This window comes from Bipolaris oryzae (assembly GCF_000523455.1).
Source record: "Bipolaris oryzae ATCC 44560 unplaced genomic scaffold scaffold_179, whole genome shotgun sequence".
Classification (NCBI taxonomy): domain Eukaryota; kingdom Fungi; phylum Ascomycota; class Dothideomycetes; order Pleosporales; family Pleosporaceae; genus Bipolaris; species Bipolaris oryzae.
This window is the reverse complement of record NW_006911455.1, coordinates 98-19,814: the sequence shown is the minus strand read 5'-3', so window position 1 is coordinate 19,814 and position 19,717 is coordinate 98. Positions and strand designations below refer to the sequence as shown.

Genomic DNA, 19,717 nt, shown 5'->3' with positions numbered 1-19,717 from the left:
CTTTTTTCTACTGCTTCTTGAGCGCCCGCCCCGCAATGTCCTTGCGGTACTGCATGCCCTCAAAGTGTATGCACTCGACACCCTTGTAGGCTTTCGCTACGGCTTCCTCGAGCGTAGGCGCAGTTGCCGTGGATGCGATAACGCGGCCGCCAGATGTCTTGAGTGTGTTGTCGGAGAAGGAAGTTCCGGCGTGGAAGAGTACCACATCTGCTTGATAGTTAGCACAGCCCGTACAGTTTAGTTTAAAGATAATGGGGATTGCAGCTCACCTTCTGGTGTAGCATCTAGCTTCATGACTGTGCCCTTTGCGTAGCTGCCTGGGTATCCGCCGGCGGCAACTACCACGGTAGCGGCGGAGCGGTTGGATACCTTGACATCGACATCTGCTAACCGTCCGTCTGCGCATGCGACCATGACCTGGGCAAGGTCGCCCTCCATAAGCGCCAACAGACTCTGCGTTTCTGGGTCGCCAAAGCGGACGTTGTACTCGAGTACCTTTGGCCCATCCTTGGTCATCATCAGGCCGGTGAACAGCACGCCCTTGAACTCGAAGCCCTCGCTTCGCATGCCATCAATGGTGGGCTGTAGAATTTCCTTGTCAACGCGATCGAGGACCTCGCGTGGCGCAATGCGCGTGGGAGCATATGTGCCCATGCCTCCCGTGTTGGGGCCCTGGTCGTTGTCGAAAATGCGCTTGTGGTCTTGTGCTGGTGGGAGAGACTTGATGGTGCGTCCGTCGCTGAAGGTAAGAATCGATAATTCATCGCCCTCGAGGAACTCCTCAATAACCACCTCGTCGCCCGCTGCGCCAAACTCGCGATCCAGCATGATATCTTTGAGCGCAGCGTGGGCTTCCTCCTTGGTCTGGGGGATGATGACGCCCTTTCCTGCTGCCAGGCCCGAGGCCTTGATCACTACCGAGTGCGAAATGGTGTCCAGGTAGGCTTTAGCATTCTCGTATTTGCTAAAATTTTCGTACGCTGCAGTGGGAATGTTGTGTCGCTTCATAAAGTCTTTGCTAAACGTCTTGCTGCCTTCCATGGTTGCGGCCTTTTTTGAAGGGCCAAACGCCTTGATGCTCTCGAGTCCATTCTCCTTGAAGTAATCTACAATGCCTGCAACTAGCGGTGCCTCAGGTCCTGGTATTAACAAATTGACTTGCTTCTCCTTGGCGAATTCGACGAGGCCGGCGAAATCGGTGTCCTTGATGTGTGCGATATTGGTGACTTTTGACGAAAGAGTTGCGGTCCCTCCGTTACCGGGGCAAACGTAAATGTGCTCAGTCGAAGGCGATTGCAGTAATTTCCAAGCCAAAGCGTGCTCACGGCCGCCATTGCCGACAAGGAGAACTCTGACACTTTCTGTCATGGTATGCGATTGGATCTGAGTGGTGCAGTGTTGTGCGTTTGTGATGTTGGACTGTTGCGACGGGAAATTTTTGGAATGGTGGATGCCCCGCCGTGGGGTAAATGACAGGGGTGTGCGGGCGCGGGAGGGGTGAGGTCATTACCAGCCAGCCCTACCAGACCATCGATGAGTAGTATCAGAGTGGGAAAAACTGACTATTTGCGTGGCACTAAAAGTTTGCGATTCTGAATGATAAGATTCATCTTGGAAACGGGTATCTTTTTGACTATCAATTACCAACTTGAAAAGACCGCACGGAAAGATATCATGGTCCAGTGGACATACCCGAACAGACTTGCGTTGATGACGTTGTGTAGACAATGACTAGCATTCTGTATCTACTACGCTTCTCTGGCAACATATACTATGTGTCCTTGAGGAAAGTACCGAGTCACCGAGTGTGGATGAACAGGAGGCCTGAGTAAGTTGTTGATGTTTGCTCTCCATTTGTGAGGTCAGCCAAGGAAGCATGTGGAAGGCATGGAAACGCGTCTCAGCAGGACCTGCATGTCACTGAACAAGCGCGGTGCGACGCCAGAGCCTGGTTGCGGGCATGTATCGATGGGCGCGCTCCGGATGTTATAGACACTTGTGTGTTTGAGCGGGAGTGCGTGGCATAGCCATTGAGCGGAAAGACATCATCCTAAGCCATTGTGGTTCTGCTTTGCGCGCATGAACAGCTGTCCTAGTACGTCTGTTTGTGCAGGGCCTCCATGGGTCATGTATGGCTGGTGCTGATGCTGGTGCTGATGCTGCTGTGGTGGATGGGGCATGCTCGGCATCGGGTGACTGTCGTGGTGGTGCAGGCTAAAGTCGGCATCCTGCTCACGATGCTGGCCAAAGAGCTCCCGCAACGATAGTTGGCGGCCCATGGGGGTGGAAGAGACAGCGTCTGGTGAACCGTGGAGAGCGGCACGGCTTGCTTTGGCCCTGTCGGCGACGGCCATCATCTTCGCGGCCGTTTCCTGGCGGCAGTTTGCCGTCGACGAGGGCGGCGGATCGGCAAAGATCCAGATGCCGTAAACTTGCTCGCCCTGAATGATGACATAGGGATCCGAGATCTCCATTTCGTCGCTGCTGGTGAGCTCCTCGTAGAAGTTGTCGAGTCCTCTGCGGTTGAGGATGATGGCACAGTAGCGCTCGGCGCCCATGGGCGAGGGTGTCAGTTGGCAGATAAAGAGAGTGCCCTCAACGCCCATCTTCTCCCACTGCTGTGTCTCGAGGTTGAAAGTGTACAGGGCGGCATAAGGGGTGACGTGCTCAATGGAGGCAAGGGAGGGATACTGGCGGCGGAGGACCGACAGGTTGAGCTCCTCGTTGGAACGCGGCGGGGGGAGGGGCACGTCGACCGAAGGTATGGCATCAGTCTCGTAGTCCGAGGGCGGTGGCTGCTGAGGCTGGCTGGCGCGGGCTTTGCGGTACGGCGCCATGGTGTTGTAGTGTTATATGTGTATGCACATGTATGTAGTATACAGTATATTAGTATGTAAGTAAGTATACAGACAGCGGGCATTAGTGCTGAACAATAATCCCACGACAAGCTTGGGCCCCACCCAATACCACCACAGCCACAGCACAACAGCCTCAGCGTCGTCATTGCCAGGCGCCCGCTTACCCTCCCCGTGCTACAAATCTCCACTCCTACCATGGCGTCACTGCACCTGCACCAGCAACCGCCTTCACCCTCCTCACTCCCTTCACCTCCGCCCCGCCATGCCATCTGAAGCCGCCTCTGTGCAGTCGACAGAGCGATTGGATGCCACCATTCCCGGCGCATTTCCTGACCCGCGCTCCCCGAGCATCGCATCCGTCGCCACACAACAGACGTCCCTTTCCCAGGCCCTATATGACCGTCGTGCCGAGTACACGCGCCCGCAGACTGTGCGCATCAAGGTTGGCTCCTGGAACACGGCCGCCCAAAAAGGCACAGAGCAAGACATTGGCAAATGGTTCATCAAGGGCAGCGGTGTAGACGGAGCCCTTGGCGGTTTGGGCGTGTCGGACACTGGCTCCCATGATCCAGTAGCTGTGCCCGGCGGAGATGATATCGACATATATGTGTTAGGCCTGCAGGAAGTTGTCGACATCACCTCGGCCGCCGAGGCTCTGAGGCCCTTTACCGATCCTTCGACTGTAAATAGATGGAAGGCGCAGCTCGAAGATGCCTTGCCCAAGGGCTACAAGTTGGTGGCAGATCAGCAGCTTATCGGGCTGTGGTTGGCCATCTACGCCTCGCCACAAATCTTCCCTCAGATCAAGAACGTCAGCACCACAAGTGTTGGTACAGGCCTCATGGGTTACATGGGTAACAAGGGTGCTGTGACGACGCGCATCGTCTTGGGTGAAACAACACGCCTTGTCTTTATTAACTCCCACCTTGCAGCTGGTGCCGACAAAGCATCGTTAGACCGCAGGAACTGGGATGCTGCCCAAATCGCCACTCGCACTCGTTTCGATCCTATTGTTGGTGGCTTGGGCCCTTCACAATCCAGTGGCGAAGGTATTGGTGATGAGGATTTTGCCTTTTGGTTCGGCGACTTGAACTATCGTCTCGAAGGCATGCCAGGAGACGACGTGCGCCGCTTACTGACAATTCATACTCAAGACCTGGACTCTCAAGAGAGCCAAAGTAGACCATCTACGTCCGCCGCCGACTCGGGGTATGATTCGAGACAATCGTCTGAACAAACACGCGACACGGCTCCTGTGCCTGATGAACTGGATCCTGCGTCGCTACAGACAACCCTCTCGTCTCTGCTACCACACGATGAACTGCACCAAGCCATGAAGCAAGGAAAAGTTTTCCATGATGGTTGGGAAGAGGGGCCCATCCAGTTCCTACCATCGTACAAGTACGATATAGGCAAGGTTGGCGTCTTTGACTCGAGTGAGAAGCGTCGCTGTCCCAGCTGGTGCGACCGCATCATATATCGAACCCGAGCATCCAAGCAGAAGTACGAGGCCAAGGTCAAGGAACAGGAAGCTGCACGCCGAATATCCGAAGAAGTCTCATCAAAGGGCTTGGACGTTCCAGGGAATTACGATGTCATGTACGAGTACGACCCAGACACAGACGGTGCGACCTATGACGATTATGAAGAGAACGAGACGCCCGAGCCGGAACCAATAAAGACAAAAGATGACTTGTCTGTACGTCAATCACGGTATCACAAATCTTAGTACATTACTGAATCCTGCTAGGCTGAGCTATTGCTCGAGTATTACACCACTCACATGCACATTCTCAGTTCTGATCACAAGCCACTAGATGCCGTCTTCCGGCTCCAGTATGATTCTGTTGTCCCTGACCTCAAAACAGCTGTCCACGCTGAGGTGGCTCGTGAAATTGACCGTCAAGAGAACGAGGGCCGACCTTCCATTGCTGTAGCAGTCGAACGTACTACTGGCTCCTCTTCACCCGGCGAGGAAAAGAAAACAGATAGCGCATTTGAGGGAGTCGACTTCGGCGAGGTCAAATTCGCAAAGTCTTACCGACGCAACATCACCATAGCCAACACGGGACGTGTCCCAGCTACCTTTGGATTTGCAAATCGTCCAGTAGAGAAAGGGCAGCCTGTTGGACCCTTTCCTCCTTGGCTCAGTGTGGCATGCGACAAGGACCAAGATAAGCTCGACAGACCAACGCTAAATGATGTTCAGCAGCGTTTCACCCTCGAACCTGCCGATGTTCTAAACGTCGAGTTGAAACTAAAGATCGAAAATCCAGGCTCTGTGCGTGATCTCAATGAAGGCGACTCGGTTCTAGACGAAATCCTCGTCCTTCGCATTGAAAACGGAAGAGACCATTTTCTGCCTATCCGCGCTCATTGGCTGCCTTCTGTGCTTACCAGGTCCATTGACAAATTGATCAAACTCCCGGAAGGCGGTATTCGGAAGTTGCAGCACCAGATACCTGCCCGTGGCGAGGTAAAATGGAGCGTGCCTAGAGAAATCTTCCGGCTGACCGAGGCGATAGAAGATTTGACGGAACGTACGCTCGCCGAATGGGAGATGACAAAGACTGAAGGAGAGAGGGCACCATGGCAAGATAACGCAGGATGGCCTTTTGTCAAAGGACGAACTAGTGTGGGACAGGAGAGGGAAGATGAGCTCGCAGAAGCCTATGATGCATTAGACTGCGATACACCTTTCGCAGATGCCTTTTCTCCAGAGACTCGTAGTAGAGAACGAACCGAGGTGCTAGCCGAAGTCCTCATCACCTTCCTTTCTAGCCTCACCGATGGCGTTATCACGAAGAGTCTATGGGAAAGACTGGAAGAAGCGCTCGTCCGCCGCGAAAAGTCCAATGCTCCGGCTTCCCCAGTCGATGATAAGATGACCATCCTGGAGATCCTTGCTTCAGCGCCCAACCACAACGCCACATTTCTCCTCATTCTCTCTTTTCTTCACAACATCGCAAATCAGATTACAGAAGCATCGAAGCCACGTTCGGAGGGCTCCAACGACAAGAGAGCAAGTACAGACATGAGCCTTCCTTCTAGCCCGCAAGCGCATGTCAGGAGAAAGACTCTGAGCAAAGTGCCTGAGGTGGCGATTCGGCAGCTCATTGTGAGAAACTACGCAGTCGTATTTTCAGACTGCTTGGTGAGGTGGAAAGATGGCAGCAGAGAGAAGGAAAAAGCTGCACAAAAGGAGAGGATGGTGGGTGTCATGGAGTTGTTCCTCAGGATAGAGTGAACCTTGCCTCAGTTGATGCCACTGGTGGCTGCAAAGGGAAGGTCGATTGGAAGTATGAGACCCAATAGTGATACCCAGTTAGCTCTTGTTGGACAATTGCATATGACAGCTTCCATAATGCGGTGATGAGATTCTAAAAACTGTTATCTTGTGGCACGTCTGTGTGAAGGAAACATGCAGGCAATCTCACCTGGACCCTTTTTCAGGGTCTGGTCTGGCTGTATTCAACTTGCGCCATGCCAGAAAAGGCATAGCCCACATGCATCAACTAGGGTTGAACCTAGCGCAGCCAAGATATCAAAAGACGCCCATAAAATCGCTCTCAGAGGCTTTCTTCCCGCATCCTCTATTAGTCCCATATTTTAACATAGATTGAGATATCACAATGACCTCTCCACCAGCCTCCTTGATACATCTCCGCACCCCACCAGAACCTGGCAAGAAATCCGCTTCGCGGACCTACATCATCTACTTTGTTACCGGTAACCCAGGACTTGTCGAGTATTACCGTACTTTCTTGACACATCTTTATGGAGTCTTGAGCCATAACACAGCATCTGACCGCGATGTTGAGTTTCAGGTGTACGGAAGGAGTCTGTCAGGCTTTGAAATGAACACCAAGGAGATCAAGACGATGAAATGGCGTAAGCAGCCGCCATATGGGCTCCAAGACCAAATCCGACACGCCGAGGACGAGTTGACGGACCTGGTGGAAGAAATCAAAGACCAGGGTGCAAAGGACGTTAGAGTAATCCTGGTGGGGCACTCGGTCGGCGCATACATCTCACTAGAAATCATTCGCAGGCTGAGGGCACATGGCCTGGCAGGTGACGATTTCGAGACAAGAGTCGTTGGTGCTGTGGGACTTTTCCCTACAGTCGTGGATATTGCTCGGAGCGAGAGTGGGATGAAGGCTGCTGTATGTCCATGTTACTGCTTTTTCTGACGGGACGCTACTAATCGTATGATGCAGCCGTTTCTCAAAAACTCCAATTTTTCTGTATTCGCTGCACTCTTTGTGTACTTTTTGACATTCATACTGCCAGTATCTCTCATAGCTACACTCGTAGCAAAGGTCATGGACTTTCCTCCAGATGCTGCTCAAACAACTGCAGCATTCATCAAGTCCCCACACGGCGTCCAACAAGCACTGCACATGGCGCGCGATGAAATGTTCCAAATCGACACCGACATCTGGGATGAAGAAATCTGGGGAGCCTCCGCCTCCGAGCCGGCAACAAAGCACCCGCACCCACGACCTATTTTGCGTTTCTTGTTTGCGCGCACTGATCATTGGGTTGCGGATGCCACACGAGATGCGTTGATTAACAACCGCGGCAGATATGGTAGAGGGGATGTAGAGGAGGTGGATGGTATGGGAGAGAACTGGAAGCCAATCATGGAAATTGACCATACAGAGGGGTGGCCACATGGATTCTGTATTAGACATGGGGTACCGGTGGCTGAGAAGGTGGCTGGATATGTAAGGGGCATGGTAGCACAGGATATGTCGAGGAAATAGTTTGATGTGGACAATCAGCTCAGGCAGCATATTGAAAATAATAGAATTCATAACATTCCTATGACCTATAAGGGTGCTTTCTGGGACTTCTGGTGTTGTTATGTCGTCTCTATCTCTTAGTCATCTCGTCTACTTTGAGATGGAGGTCAATTGCACGAATGAAACGCGAGTCCACGTGACGCAAGTCTAATGCCGGCATATCTCCGCTCCATCGCCGACGTCCAAGCTCCGCGAGCTTGGGCGTCACCAAGGCCGTCAAGATGCCTCCACTACAACAGACAAGTCTGCGCACCGAAGCCTCGGAGATTTCAGAGACCAGGAAGAGTAGCAGAGGGCCGCGCAAAATATGACCACAAGCGTATAATAGCAGCGAGCCGATTCCACGTCCCAGAATGGCGTACGACATGTCGAGCGGGTATGCGCCGCCGAGCACAAGCAACATGCAAGAGGATGCCTCGCTCCCCATGTTCAACATCGAGCGCGTGTCCCTGCAGTTCAACATATCTTCTGACTTTGTCGCCGCTGCAGTAGAAAATAATGTTCTGATCCTGGCCCTCTCTACCGGTCGTATTCTGCGTATAGATCTGGATAGTCCTGCAGACATAGATGGTTCGTCCTGCACACTCGAGTGCTAGAGCATTCCAACAGAACAAGCGCTTACTCGCATGTTAGATATTGATCTGCCCAAGAAGCCCTCGGAGATTGGCGTTATCAAGCGCCTTTTCCTAGACCCCTCTGCGTCCCACCTCATCGTAACCACAACCCTCGCCGAGAACTACTATCTCCACACACAGTCGCGGACACCGAAAGCATTGTCGAGACTAAAAGGAACCGTCATCGAGAGCATATCATGGAACCCCTCACAACCAACCGCTTCCACAAGGGAGATTCTGGTTGGATCCTCAGACGGCAATGTGTATGAAGTTTACATAGAACCCTCGTCCGAGTTCTACAGGAGAGAAGAGCGGTACTTAAAGAGCGTATACCGAACAAACGATGGCCCTGTGACAGGTCTATGGACAGACATGGTACCTGGGCGATCGGATCTGCGCCGCATCATTGTCGCTACACCATCCACGTTTCTGCATTTCTCTGGTAAAGTCGGACGCCAGGGAAACGAGGGAAGCGGATCCATCTTTTCGAAGCTCTTCGAAAGCGAGTCTGCAACTGTACATGAGGTATCCAATGTGGCTCCTACAGCGACCTCCTTGCTGGCTGTCTCTCCGGAAAACCAAGAGAACCCCAACAGAGAGGACCTGCAGACGGAAAGAGTATTCGGTTGGCTGACATCACAAGGAGTACTGCATGGGAAACTGTACTTGTCGCAAGATACTTCTGAGCTTGGTGGCAAAGTTCTTGGTGACGCAAAGATGCTGCCCAGATCCCAAATCCCACCCTCACAAACTGCTAGCGGACGCGCTCGCAGAACTCAAGAGGCCGTCACTTCTATGGTATTAAGTCAATGGCACATACTCCAGCTCGTTGAAGGTAGGATCGTAGCCATCAATCGCCTCGATGATACCGTTGTTCTCGATCAGGTGGTGCTTGACCAGGGACAAAGTGCATTGGGGTTGGTGGCAGACCTGAAGAAAAACACATACTGGCTCTTTACGACCCAGGAGATATTCGAAGTCGTCGTAACGGAGGAGAGTAGAGACGTCTGGAAGATTCTGCTCAAGTCGCAACAGTTCGAGGCGGCATCACAGTACGCCAAAACGCCAGCGCAAAAGGATGCGGTAGCCACAGCATCTGGTGATTACCTTGTCGGCAAGAACCAATATATGGAAGCAGCGACTGTCTATGGGCGAAGTACAAAACCTTTTGAACAGGTTGCGCTGACGTTTATCGACAATGGTGAACAAGATGCCCTGCGGAAGTACCTAGTGACCAAACTGTCAACGCTCAAAAAAGGTGCCATCATGCAACGGACCATGGTGGCTGTATGGCTGATTGAGCTCTACATGGCGAAACTCAACACGCTAGACGATACTATTACGACAAAAGCAGAACTCTCTGAGAGCATGAACACTGCTGAGACTCATGACCAGCTCTCTGTGATCCGGAAAGAGTATCAGGATTTTGTATCAAAGTACAAAGGAGACCTGGATCGAAAGACGGTATACGACATCATCAGCAGCCATGGCCGGGAAGAAGAATTGTTGTTTTTTGCGACAGTTGTGAACGACTATAATTACGTGCTCTCATACTGGGTCCAGCGCGAGCGCTGGCAAGAGTCGTTGAGTGTTCTTAAGAAACAGACAGACCCAGAGATATTCTACAAGTACAGCTCTGTTCTCATGGCACATGTGCCAGTCGAGCTTGTTGACGTTATGATGCGGCACTCCAATTTTGACGCACAGAAGCTCATCCCGGCTTTCCTCAACTACAACAGCCAAACTAAGACCAAGACCAAGGTCCCGTTGAGCCAGAACCAGGCAGTTCGTTACCTCCTCTTTGAGATCAACCAACGCAACTCAACAGACGCTGCTATTCACAACACACTCATTTCAATCTACGCATCACATTCCACGAAGGATGAGTCAGCGCTGCTCGCCTACCTGGAAGGCCAATCACTTGCTCACGAGCAAAACTACGACGCCGACTTTGCCCTTCGCCTATGTATCCAACACAGTCGTGTCCAGTCTTGCGTGCACATCTACAGCTCAATGCAGCAATACGTGCAAGCCGTCGACCTGGCCTTGAAATACGACGAAATAGACCTCGCATCTTCCGTCGCCGACCGCTCAAACACTGAGCCCGCTCTCCGCAAGAAGCTCTGGCTCGCTATTGCCAAAAAAGTCATTTCCCAGTCCAGAGGCATCAAGACGGCGATTGAGTTTCTACGCCGTGTGGACCTACTTCGCATAGAAGACTTGATTCCTTTCTTCCCCGACTTCGTCGTCATCGACGATTTTAAAGAAGAGATCTGCGCAGCCCTCGAAGATTACAGTCGCAAGATTGATAACCTCAAGCAGGAAATGGATGATAGCGAGGCAACTGCTACGCATATCAAGTCCGATATCAAGGCTCTTGAGCAGCGATACGCAATCGTTGAACCGGGTGAACGCTGCTACGTCTGCGGTTTACCACTGTTAGCACGCCAGTTTTTTGTTTTCCCATGCCAACACGCGTTCCATAGCGATTGTTTGGCTAAGCGCGTGGTGGAGCTCGCGGGGATTGCGCGTGGGAAGCGCATTGCGGAGTTGCAGGTTGAGGTGCAGAAGGGGATTAAGACGGGGGCGAGTAGGGAGAAGGCGATTCGCGAGCTAGATGCGCTGGTAGGGAGTAGCTGGTAAGTTTGTTGAGATTGCCTTCCCTTTTTTTGTCAGGATGCAGATGCTAACGCGTTGGGTGTGATAGTGTGTTATGCAGTGAGTTGGCTGTTAAACTGGTTAACGAACCGTTTATCAGCGCGAATGACGACAAGGACGAATGGGCGCTTTGAGTTGGCAAATAGTTGTCAGTTGGTTCTTCAAACATGTGCTAGAAGTCGTTCCTCACAAGCCAATTTAATTAGTAGACTCGAAAGTTTTATATTGTACATTGTACCAAAGAAACTTTTTTAGTTGACCCTTCCACCAAGTGAATGGTATATACAAATTTTCTTATCTCTCTCTCTCTCTCTCTCTTCCTGGTAACCTCCCAACCATTTGCACCGCCAAGAAAAAAAAGCCAGATCAAACAATGGATGGGATTAAGGAAGAATAAGATACCTACTGCCCCCGCTTTCCCCTAGACGCCGCAACGCTGATGCAAAAGGATCTGGGAAAAAAAGAGAAACAAGAGCAGATGAGGGGGAAAATGCCTTGAAATAGTCTGAGAAAAAAGCGATGCAAGATGGGAAGATGATGGGAGTCTTTGAACAAGAACGCCACCGGATATAAACTAATGATTATAAAAGACCTGAGCCCACTTCCCTTTCAGATCATCATGACATGTCGTGCCCGTGTGTAAACTAAGTGTTTGAAGCGACTTTTCTACTCGTCTTCGTCATCGTCCATGGCAACGTCGTTGGACTTGGGGGCAGCTGTTGCACCGTCATCGTCATCCTCGTCTTCATCGTCGACGACACGGGCTTTGCGTGGTCGAGGGGCAGCAGCAGCGCCTTCGTCGTCGCTTCCAGCGAGAGCTGCACCGTCCTTGTCGGCGTCATCTGCAGGGGCTGCCGCACCGTCATCGTCGTCGCTCTCGTCGTCAATGAACTCTGCAGACTTGTATTTGCCCGAGGGCTCACTCTTGCGAGCGAGCTTCCTCTTTTTCTTCTCACGTGGTCGCTCTCCATCGGATAGTTCCTCGGTACCGCTGACTGTAGTCCTCCGGCGTCTTGAGCGTGGCTCATCGTCATCAGAAGGAAGGCCGTCTGTGTCAGAGTCGGCGTCCTTCTTCTTGCGCTTGGGTCCCTTTGGTCCGCGTGCTTTACGTTCAGCTTTGCGAATCTCCTTGTCCTCGTCGTCTTCCATTCGCCTGCGCTCTTCTTCGTTGCGCTTCTCCATGAGCTCGCGATCACGCTGAATAAGGCGCTCTTGTTCTTCTGCGTACTTGCGCTTCTTCTCGAGAGCCTCTTCTTCTAGTCGCTTCTTCTCCTCTTCACGACGGAGTTTCTCTGCTTCGCGGAGACGGCGAGCCTGGTCGAGTTTGGTAGCGTTCTCGCCTTCATATGCTGCTTGCTTTTCGCGCGCACGCTCGAGTTGCTTGATCATGGTGTTGCGACCCATGTTGGCACGGGAAGTGATATCGGCACGGGGGAACGGCGGTGTTTCCTCCTTTGCGAGTTTCTCAAGCGCCTCAATGGCTTCTGTAAGGCCTGTTGCAGCATCGTCGACTTCTTCAAGAGTACGTTGGTGCTCTTGAAGCGAGTATATCATGGTAGCGATTTGGAACTGGACAAAGGCAACGTTGAATTGCGAGTTAAGATCGGCGGGAGCTGCCTTGAGAGCTTGCTTTGAATAATCGAGCGCGGTACGGAAACCAGCTATGCTACGCTCGTGCTTGGCTCGGAGGTACCATGCTCGTCCAAGGCAGGCCAGAATCTTGGGGTCATTGTGACGATTCTTCGACAGGGCGGCCTCATACTTCAATGTGTTAGCAGATGCTATTGTTGTGTACTGAGAAGAACTATAGAACTTACGTTTTCAATTGCGCGGGCATACTGTCTGATTTCGCAATATGTGTGGCCCAAGTTGACGAAGACACTATGGTCTTTGAGTGTTTCCTTGACTTTTGTGAAGATTTGTAGGGCAGTTGAGTAATCCTTCTTGTCCTCAACCAATGCGATCGCGATACCCTGTGCTGCATATGCATTCTTTGGGTCAAGTTGCAAAACTTTGTCGAAGAACTCGACGGCTCGTTCGTAACCTTTCCGGCGCTTCTCCTTATCCTGTTCAGAAGTCCTTGGCATCTCACGAGCAATGGCCAAGTGGATGTTACCCATACCCATGAGTGAGTAGCGGTCGTGCTTGTCGGACTTTTGTAGAGTGTGCTTGTAGAGCCGCTGTTCGTCGTCTGCGGCAAAGTTCTGGGTCCTCTTCTTGGACTTGTTGACGTACCATCCATACAAGGCGCGAACCTCGACGTTGTCTTCATTCTGCTTGAAAAGATCCTTGACAGCTCTTGGGCCCTCATCCTGAGGGTTCTCCTTGAGAGCCATATATGTAAGGCGAATGCGGGCGTCAACGTAGTCGGGATGCCTTTGAAGTAAACTATTATATACCTTCTTGGCCTCATCGGTTTGGCCCTCGGCTTCGTAAGTCCGGGCAAGGTTGAAACTGATAGAAGTCACAAGGGCATCTGTGTCGATTGTGTCGTCACGGTTCTCAGCATTGACACATGCAGTAAGAGCAACCTGGAAAAGCTCCTGAGCACGTACATAGCGCTCAGCCTGGAAGTGGAAGCAGCCCATGTTGTTGAGCAACTGTGGGGGCAACATTTCGCGGAGCGCGGTTGTGAGCTCGGGACCTTCTTCAATGCCTTCTGGATAATCCTCCTGGGGAATGGCTTCGATCTCCATCTGCTCCACCTCTTCAAGACATTTCAGACTCCTTTCAGGATGCTCGGTCTCGTACAGTCGAGCAAGGTTAAGAAGCACAGACTGATCGGGTACCACCTTCTTCTTGGGATCCTTCCATGCACTTTGAACGCTTTCGAGATACTTGAGGGCTTTTTTCAGCTCGGCAGACTTATCTTCAGTGGACTTGGTGTTTTGGGCATTGAAAACGTCCTCTGCATAAAGAGTTCCGAGCAGGGTTTGTGCTTCGACATTGGGCGACTGCTGGAGGATCTTCTCGAGGCGGAACTTTGCGCCATCGTAGTTGCTCATCAGGACATTCATCTGAGCCAGTCCGAATTTTGCGGGTATGAAGCCGCGCTCCTCGCCTCCACGAGCCTGATCAGACTTGGAGTAGTACTCGGCGGCCAATGCAATATTATCCTGCTGATGCGCGACCTTGGCGCGCAGGTACCAGCCATCACTGGCAATGGCATTGATGTCTGTGAGCTCAATGGCGCGCCTTGCGACATCTTCGGTCTTGTTAACGTCCCTGCGGAGGACGAGATAGCTACCGACGGTTGCGCAACTCAGAGGGTACTGGTTGTCTAGTTTGAGTGCGGGCTGGATGAACTCGCCCGTAGCCTTCTTGATCAACTCAGCAAACTTGGGGTCGGAGGTGGAGAGATTGGCGGTCTGCTGAAAGTTGTAGATTCCGAGCAGGATCAGGGCAACTTTTGAGCGGGGGTTCAGTTCGAGGGATCTGTGCCAGGCGTTGGCGGCTTCGTCTTTGTAGCCCAGTTGCCAGAAGCAGCAGCCGATACCGATGCGCGGGTCTGGGTCGATAAGGTCTGGAGAGCTCTCGAGGATGTTCTGGTACGCTTTAAGAGCGTCTGCCCATTTGCCCATGGAGTAGTTGACGCGCGCCTTTCCCATCTTGGCCATGAGGTTCCTTCCACCAGACGCTCGCAGCGCGTCCTCGAAACACTTGGCGGCCTGTTTGAGCGTCTCCATACGCTCAGGGCTGACGGTAGAGCCGGCAGCTGTGGCAGGGCCCTGAAGAGAGGCCTTGAGAAGGTACAAGACACCGCGCGCGAGGAAGAGCGGGGGATGCGAGGGGCTGATTCGCGAGGCATCGTTGAGGACTCCGGTCGCGGACTGGATCCAGAACTCCTTCAGTTTTGTGTCTGGGTCGGCATTTTCTAGGAATAAAGGTTAGCTGGTATGTTATATAAGACGCGACACTTGAGGCAGCGTACGAGGGCGGACGCGAGGAGCTTCGCGGCACTTGAGCAGGTACAGCCAGCAGAGGCCATTGAGGATGCTGAGGCGGTCGTCTGGGCGGGCGCGGTTGAAGACCTGGGTAGCCTGCTTGAGGACATCGATGGCCGTCTCTATGCGCTTATGCTTTGCGTAGGCGACGGCGACCTGGACCCAAGTGGACGTGGCGCTCTTCTCGGCCTCGAGGATGTCGCACAGCTCCGTCGGGTCGTCCTGGATCTGGTCGTCAAGGGGGATTTCAACATCGAGCTGGCCTCCCTCGTCATCGGCGACCGAGATTGTAATGGAGCTGGGCACGTCTGAGTAACGTGGTGGAGGAAACATGGCGCCGGCCCCGTTGACGCCATTCGCGCCGTTGGCATAGACGGCGGCCATGCTGGGGGAACGAATGCGCGGGTGGGAGCGTGATTTGGTGGTGTTGCAGAGGCGATGCTAGCACGGCATTGGGGGGCTCGAGTGAAGGGCCGGGGCGGGTCGAGGGCAAATAGCCAGCCTGCGCGTCGTCGTCGATGTCGTGGTGGTGATAATGGGGAGAGACAGAGAAAGAGAGAAGCTCCGACTAGTAGGGAGTCTTGGCGCGTGTCGCCGTCCTCCATGTCTGCCACCACGCAGCCCGCCCAGTGAACAACAAAGACGCGGTCGGGTGCGTGACACGGTGGCCAAATTGCTGCATTTCCATTGCCTCTTACTGTCTAGTTGTATATCACACGACATTCACATCTTCATTCGCATCCAGAGACTGTCTTGTGCGTTGTAGCCGTGGGTAGGCCTGTCCGCTCGACTCGGGCATGCACATGGACACCCCCGAGCTCTCCGCAACATACGCAGCGACAGCCATACATACATACGTACATACATAGACACCAACCACAACACATGCACCCCAACCATACCCCAGGCTCTCCTCTGCAGGATATGACTATAATCGCGACGCCCACAGTAATCGGTATCCCTCGACTTCTCTAGAAGCGCCATGTCGCGCAACCCAGGCTACTCGCAGGCGGGGGCCAATGGCGGCTATGCCAACGGCGCTGCCAACTACAACAACGGTGGGGGATACAATGGCTATGCCGGTAGCGATGCCAGCTACAATAGTAGGCCCAGTGGTGAACGTCCACGGCGGCCTGGTGGGTATGGCGCGATGAATGCCCCTTCAGACGGCTATGCGCCGCGACCGAGCGGCGAGCGCGAACGACCACGGCGTCCCGGTGGATACGGAGGCCTCGCTCAGGAAGATGACATGGAGCCAAGGCGAAGCAGCGACCGCGATCGCAGGCCTGGGGGCTATGGCGGCAGTGGCTTCTCTGCCCGCGACGGCAGCCCACGCATGGCTCCACGCACAAACAGCAACGAACATTCCCCAGCAAAGGGCCGCCCTGGCGACCGGCAGAATGGTTCCAGACCTAGGAACGCAAACTATGGGCCGGGCAGTCAGGCTATTGAGGAGGTGCTGCAGTTCATCCGCCAGAACTGGGACTTTATGACAAAGGACCAGTGCGTACCCATCGAAGTCGCTCTAAAACTTATGGACTCGAGCTCCCTCGGCCTCGCAAACCAAGCAGATCAGTTCCAGCAGACCCATCAGCAGTTGCAAAATGCCCTCAAGGGCATCGTCAACGGTACCTTATGTTGTCCCAGTACCTAGGCTTTTGGCTAACCTATTGCAGAGCACCACCAGGGCTTCAATAGTTCCATTGGTACCTTTCACCAGATCCAGTCCAGTCTCCAGAGCTCACAGCACCGTGTCAGGACGCTCAAAAGTTCCCTCATATCAGCCAAATCACAGCTCTCTACTGCAAAGCCGGAGCTCAGAGAGTTTGCTACTACTTCCCAGAACTACGATGGCATGTTGCAGATGCTCGATACAATAGAAAAGCTGCAGCTAGTCCCCGAAAGACTAGAAGCACGCATATCAGAGAAGCGGTTTTTGACTGCCGTAGACATCCTTCAAGACGCCCTGCGCATGATCCGCAAAACTGAAATGGAAAAGATTGGCGCCCTGTCTGATTTGCGCACATATCTTAGTAACCAGGAAGTCTCTCTGACTGACATTCTCATTGAAGAACTTCACAGCCACCTCTACCTCAAATCACCGTATTGCGAAGACAGGTGGAAAGAGTATGCCCACAACCAGGTCAAGGGTGATGTGTCTCAACGTGCGCAATCGGATGCAAGAGGTCGGCTGTTATACTACTTCCTCGATGGCCTCGACACTTCTGAGCCAGTATGTACGCGCTATAGTCTGATACATCCTACTAACAACTCTAGATGACCGACGACTCTGCCCACAACCCAGAATCAGATACCTTCCAGTATATCAGGCTCGTCATAGAAGCACTTGACAAGATGAGCCGCCTCGAGGTCGCCATTGACACCATCGAGCAGAGGTTACCCGTCGAGCTATTCAAGGTCGTTGAAAAGTCCAACAACGAAGTGGCCCAACGACATCCCAGCATACTACGCGCCTACTCGGCCAAGAAGAATACCAAATCCAAGACCGAGATTGAAAGTGAAGACGTCCGAACAACCCTACTCAATGATTTGATGTGGACCCTCTTTGCACGTTTCGAAGCCATTGCTGAAAGTCATCGGGTCGTGCATGATGTGGTGGCGGGCATCGTTCGCCGCGAGGGTCGGTCTTTCAGTGCAACACTAACCCGTGGCTTCAAGGAATTGTGGAAGCTCTACCAGAGCGAGGTAATATCAGCCAACTTCTGCTCATAGTGTTTTGCTAACCCTCTTCAGATACGCTCTCTTCTCCATGATTACCTTGCCACAGACGGCGAGGCCTCCTATAGGGATGGACAGGCCAAGTCGTCCGCTGCCAGCGCATTCTCTCGTGCTCCTCGCGATAAGAACAAGCGCATGTTCAAGCTAACCGATGTTGACACAAAGGCCTCAGACTTGGCCAAGGAGAAAAATGACCTTGAGCTTATCCTAAAGACTTCTGTTCCCGGACTTGTGTCTGATTCAAAGAGACTTGACGACGTCGATACCAACAATACTACAAATCTTGACGGTAGCGCCACTGGACACAAGCTTCTCGTGGAGCCAAGCGTCTTTAACATGGGCATCCTGCTCCCGCCTTCGCTCGACTTCCTCAACAGATTGAAGGAAGTCGTGCCATCCAATGCTGAAATTAGCCTAAGCACCTTGACCTCGTTCTTGGACGACTTCCTGGTCAATGTTTTCCTCCCACAACTCGACGAGACTCTGATTGAGCTCTGCGCACAAACATTCGTTGAGCTTGACGCCTTTGCTGAAGATCCACAATGGGCAAGACACTCCAAAAAGCCCATATTTAAGGTATGCGTCTGTTCAACGATTATTCCACCAAAGCTAATTCTGTAGGGCACCGCGCAATTCTTCTCTCTGATTACAGCATTCTGCAAAATGCTCGACAACCTTCCGCATGATCAAGCATTCTCCCAACTCATTGTCAATCAGATGGATACATATGCCCAAAAGTGCATAGGCTGGTACAAAGCCCTAGTTGGCCGCTCAAAGCCCACGCTCAGTGGCCGTCTTATGAAAGCACCAGCTGTATGGGCTGAGTCGGCTGCCATGGAAGAACTCATTGCCCGTTTGGAGCGAATAGATCCTTCTGACCACGCTAACCTCAACGATGCTATCGAGAGTGAGGTCGCTCTTCTCATTGAAGCAGTAGAAGCAGATGAACCCTTGGACCAGGCGGATATGATCCAGGACAAGAAGAGCATCATCAACTTGTGCCTGTTGTACACCAGCATGAAGTGGCTGGCTACTAAGACAGCACAGCTAAGGCATATTAGTGATCGTGCCTCAGCTCCAGTCAATATAGAGACCAGTGGTCAGAAGCACAACAGAAGATGGACCAAGCTTGCATCTTCTGACCCAAGACCCCAGGGTGCTCCTGTATATCTGCCGTTGAGCACAGAAACTGCTGCGTAAGTATCACACATGTTCACTGACAAGATATAAACTTACCCCGACCAGTATCTTCGATGCAGTAGTAGCGACATATCGGTCACTTTCTACTCGTGCCTTGCGCACATTGCATCTTGCGATCCGCAGTACAATTCTATACTCACTCGACGCAAGCATACAACCAAACATCTACATCGACACTCTTCTCAACGACCCCGATCCAACAATCCTCACTCTCAATTCGACTCTTGTGTCTTTCGATACAGAAGTCTCAACCTATATTCCTGCAGCCTCGTATAGTCACATCACGCGCGGTTTAGCATCGTTGATGGATAGATACCTCTTCACTCTCTGCACCTCCAAGATCGAGCGCATGAACACCAACGGCTGCGCACTCATGCAACTCAACATTCTTGTTCTGCAGCAGAACCTGAAGAACATCGAGGATGGCGCGACACTTCCTTACGCCGCACTCTTCTTCGACTTGTTCACCGCAGGCCCCGAGGCCATTGTCGCAAGAGCAAGACAATACGGCAAAGGCTTCGGTGTCCCCGGCGAGAGGTTTGGAGAGGAAGATGTCAAGAAACTGCTCCAAATGACATATGAAGAGAGGCTCAACGCCGAAAATAGAGAGGCTAGCGTGCAAGCTAAACGATCGCTGGATGCGCAGCTCCTGGAGCTCAGCGAATTCATGTATTAAACGGCGAGCAAAGTTAGTCAGAAAGGGTTGTTGTGGTTTTTGATACGTTAATGTGAGAGATTGTGGTAGCGTAGGATCGCATGAATTGTAAATAGTATAACGTGACGGATAAGCGAGTCGGTCAGGCAAGCGAGTCGGTCACCTCACCAACTTTGCGCACCTCTATAAGCGTGTAGCTCCACCACTATGTGACTATCTTAATATATATTAATATAGGAAG

General features: G+C 52.4%; 8 protein-coding genes across 8 annotated transcripts; 4 read left to right on the top strand and 4 right to left on the bottom strand.

The window, feature by feature from the left end:
- Window positions 1-7: 7 nt before the first annotated feature.
- On the bottom strand, window positions 8-1,368 carry COCMIDRAFT_8747 (uncharacterized protein; the record flags this gene model as incomplete). Its single annotated transcript, XM_007693729.1, has 2 exons — window positions 8-207; window positions 270-1,368. 2 exons carry the CDS (start codon window positions 1,366-1,368, stop codon window positions 8-10), a joined length of 1,299 nt encoding a protein of 432 aa, XP_007691919.1.
- A 677-nt stretch (window positions 1,369-2,045) lies between these two features.
- Window positions 2,046-2,837, bottom strand: COCMIDRAFT_105831 (uncharacterized protein; the record flags this gene model as incomplete). Its single annotated transcript, XM_007693740.1, has 1 exon — window positions 2,046-2,837. The coding sequence occupies one exon, from the start codon at window positions 2,835-2,837 to the stop codon at window positions 2,046-2,048; it is 792 nt and encodes a 263-aa protein (XP_007691930.1).
- Window positions 2,838-3,120: 283 nt separating this feature from the next.
- On the top strand, window positions 3,121-6,105 carry COCMIDRAFT_105843 (uncharacterized protein; the record flags this gene model as incomplete). The annotated part of the gene is made up of 2 exons (XM_007693739.1): window positions 3,121-4,557; window positions 4,609-6,105. 2 exons carry the CDS (start codon window positions 3,121-3,123, stop codon window positions 6,103-6,105), a joined length of 2,934 nt encoding a protein of 977 aa, XP_007691929.1.
- Window positions 6,106-6,490: 385 nt separating this feature from the next.
- On the top strand, window positions 6,491-7,627 carry COCMIDRAFT_8744 (uncharacterized protein; the record flags this gene model as incomplete). Its single annotated transcript, XM_007693728.1, has 2 exons — window positions 6,491-7,024; window positions 7,079-7,627. The coding sequence occupies 2 exons, from the start codon at window positions 6,491-6,493 to the stop codon at window positions 7,625-7,627; spliced, it is 1,083 nt and encodes a 360-aa protein (XP_007691918.1).
- A 392-nt stretch (window positions 7,628-8,019) lies between these two features.
- COCMIDRAFT_105858 (uncharacterized protein) lies at window positions 8,020-11,072 on the top strand (the record flags this gene model as incomplete). The annotated part of the gene is made up of 3 exons (XM_007693738.1): window positions 8,020-8,236; window positions 8,300-10,919; window positions 11,000-11,072. The coding sequence occupies 3 exons, from the start codon at window positions 8,020-8,022 to the stop codon at window positions 11,070-11,072; spliced, it is 2,910 nt and encodes a 969-aa protein (XP_007691928.1).
- A 532-nt stretch (window positions 11,073-11,604) lies between these two features.
- On the bottom strand, window positions 11,605-15,215 carry COCMIDRAFT_40281 (uncharacterized protein; the record flags this gene model as incomplete). Its single annotated transcript, XM_007693736.1, has 3 exons — window positions 11,605-12,699; window positions 12,756-14,812; window positions 14,870-15,215. 3 exons carry the CDS (start codon window positions 15,213-15,215, stop codon window positions 11,605-11,607), a joined length of 3,498 nt encoding a protein of 1,165 aa, XP_007691926.1.
- A 390-nt stretch (window positions 15,216-15,605) lies between these two features.
- On the bottom strand, window positions 15,606-15,866 carry COCMIDRAFT_40280 (uncharacterized protein; the record flags this gene model as incomplete). The annotated part of the gene is made up of 1 exon (XM_007693735.1): window positions 15,606-15,866. One exon carries the CDS (start codon window positions 15,864-15,866, stop codon window positions 15,606-15,608), a length of 261 nt encoding a protein of 86 aa, XP_007691925.1.
- A 352-nt stretch (window positions 15,867-16,218) lies between these two features.
- COCMIDRAFT_40279 (uncharacterized protein) lies at window positions 16,219-19,497 on the top strand (the record flags this gene model as incomplete). The annotated part of the gene is made up of 6 exons (XM_007693734.1): window positions 16,219-16,510; window positions 16,559-17,115; window positions 17,160-17,588; window positions 17,637-18,197; window positions 18,243-18,817; window positions 18,867-19,497. 6 exons carry the CDS (start codon window positions 16,219-16,221, stop codon window positions 19,495-19,497), a joined length of 3,045 nt encoding a protein of 1,014 aa, XP_007691924.1.
- Between the last annotated feature and the right edge of the window lie 220 nt (window positions 19,498-19,717).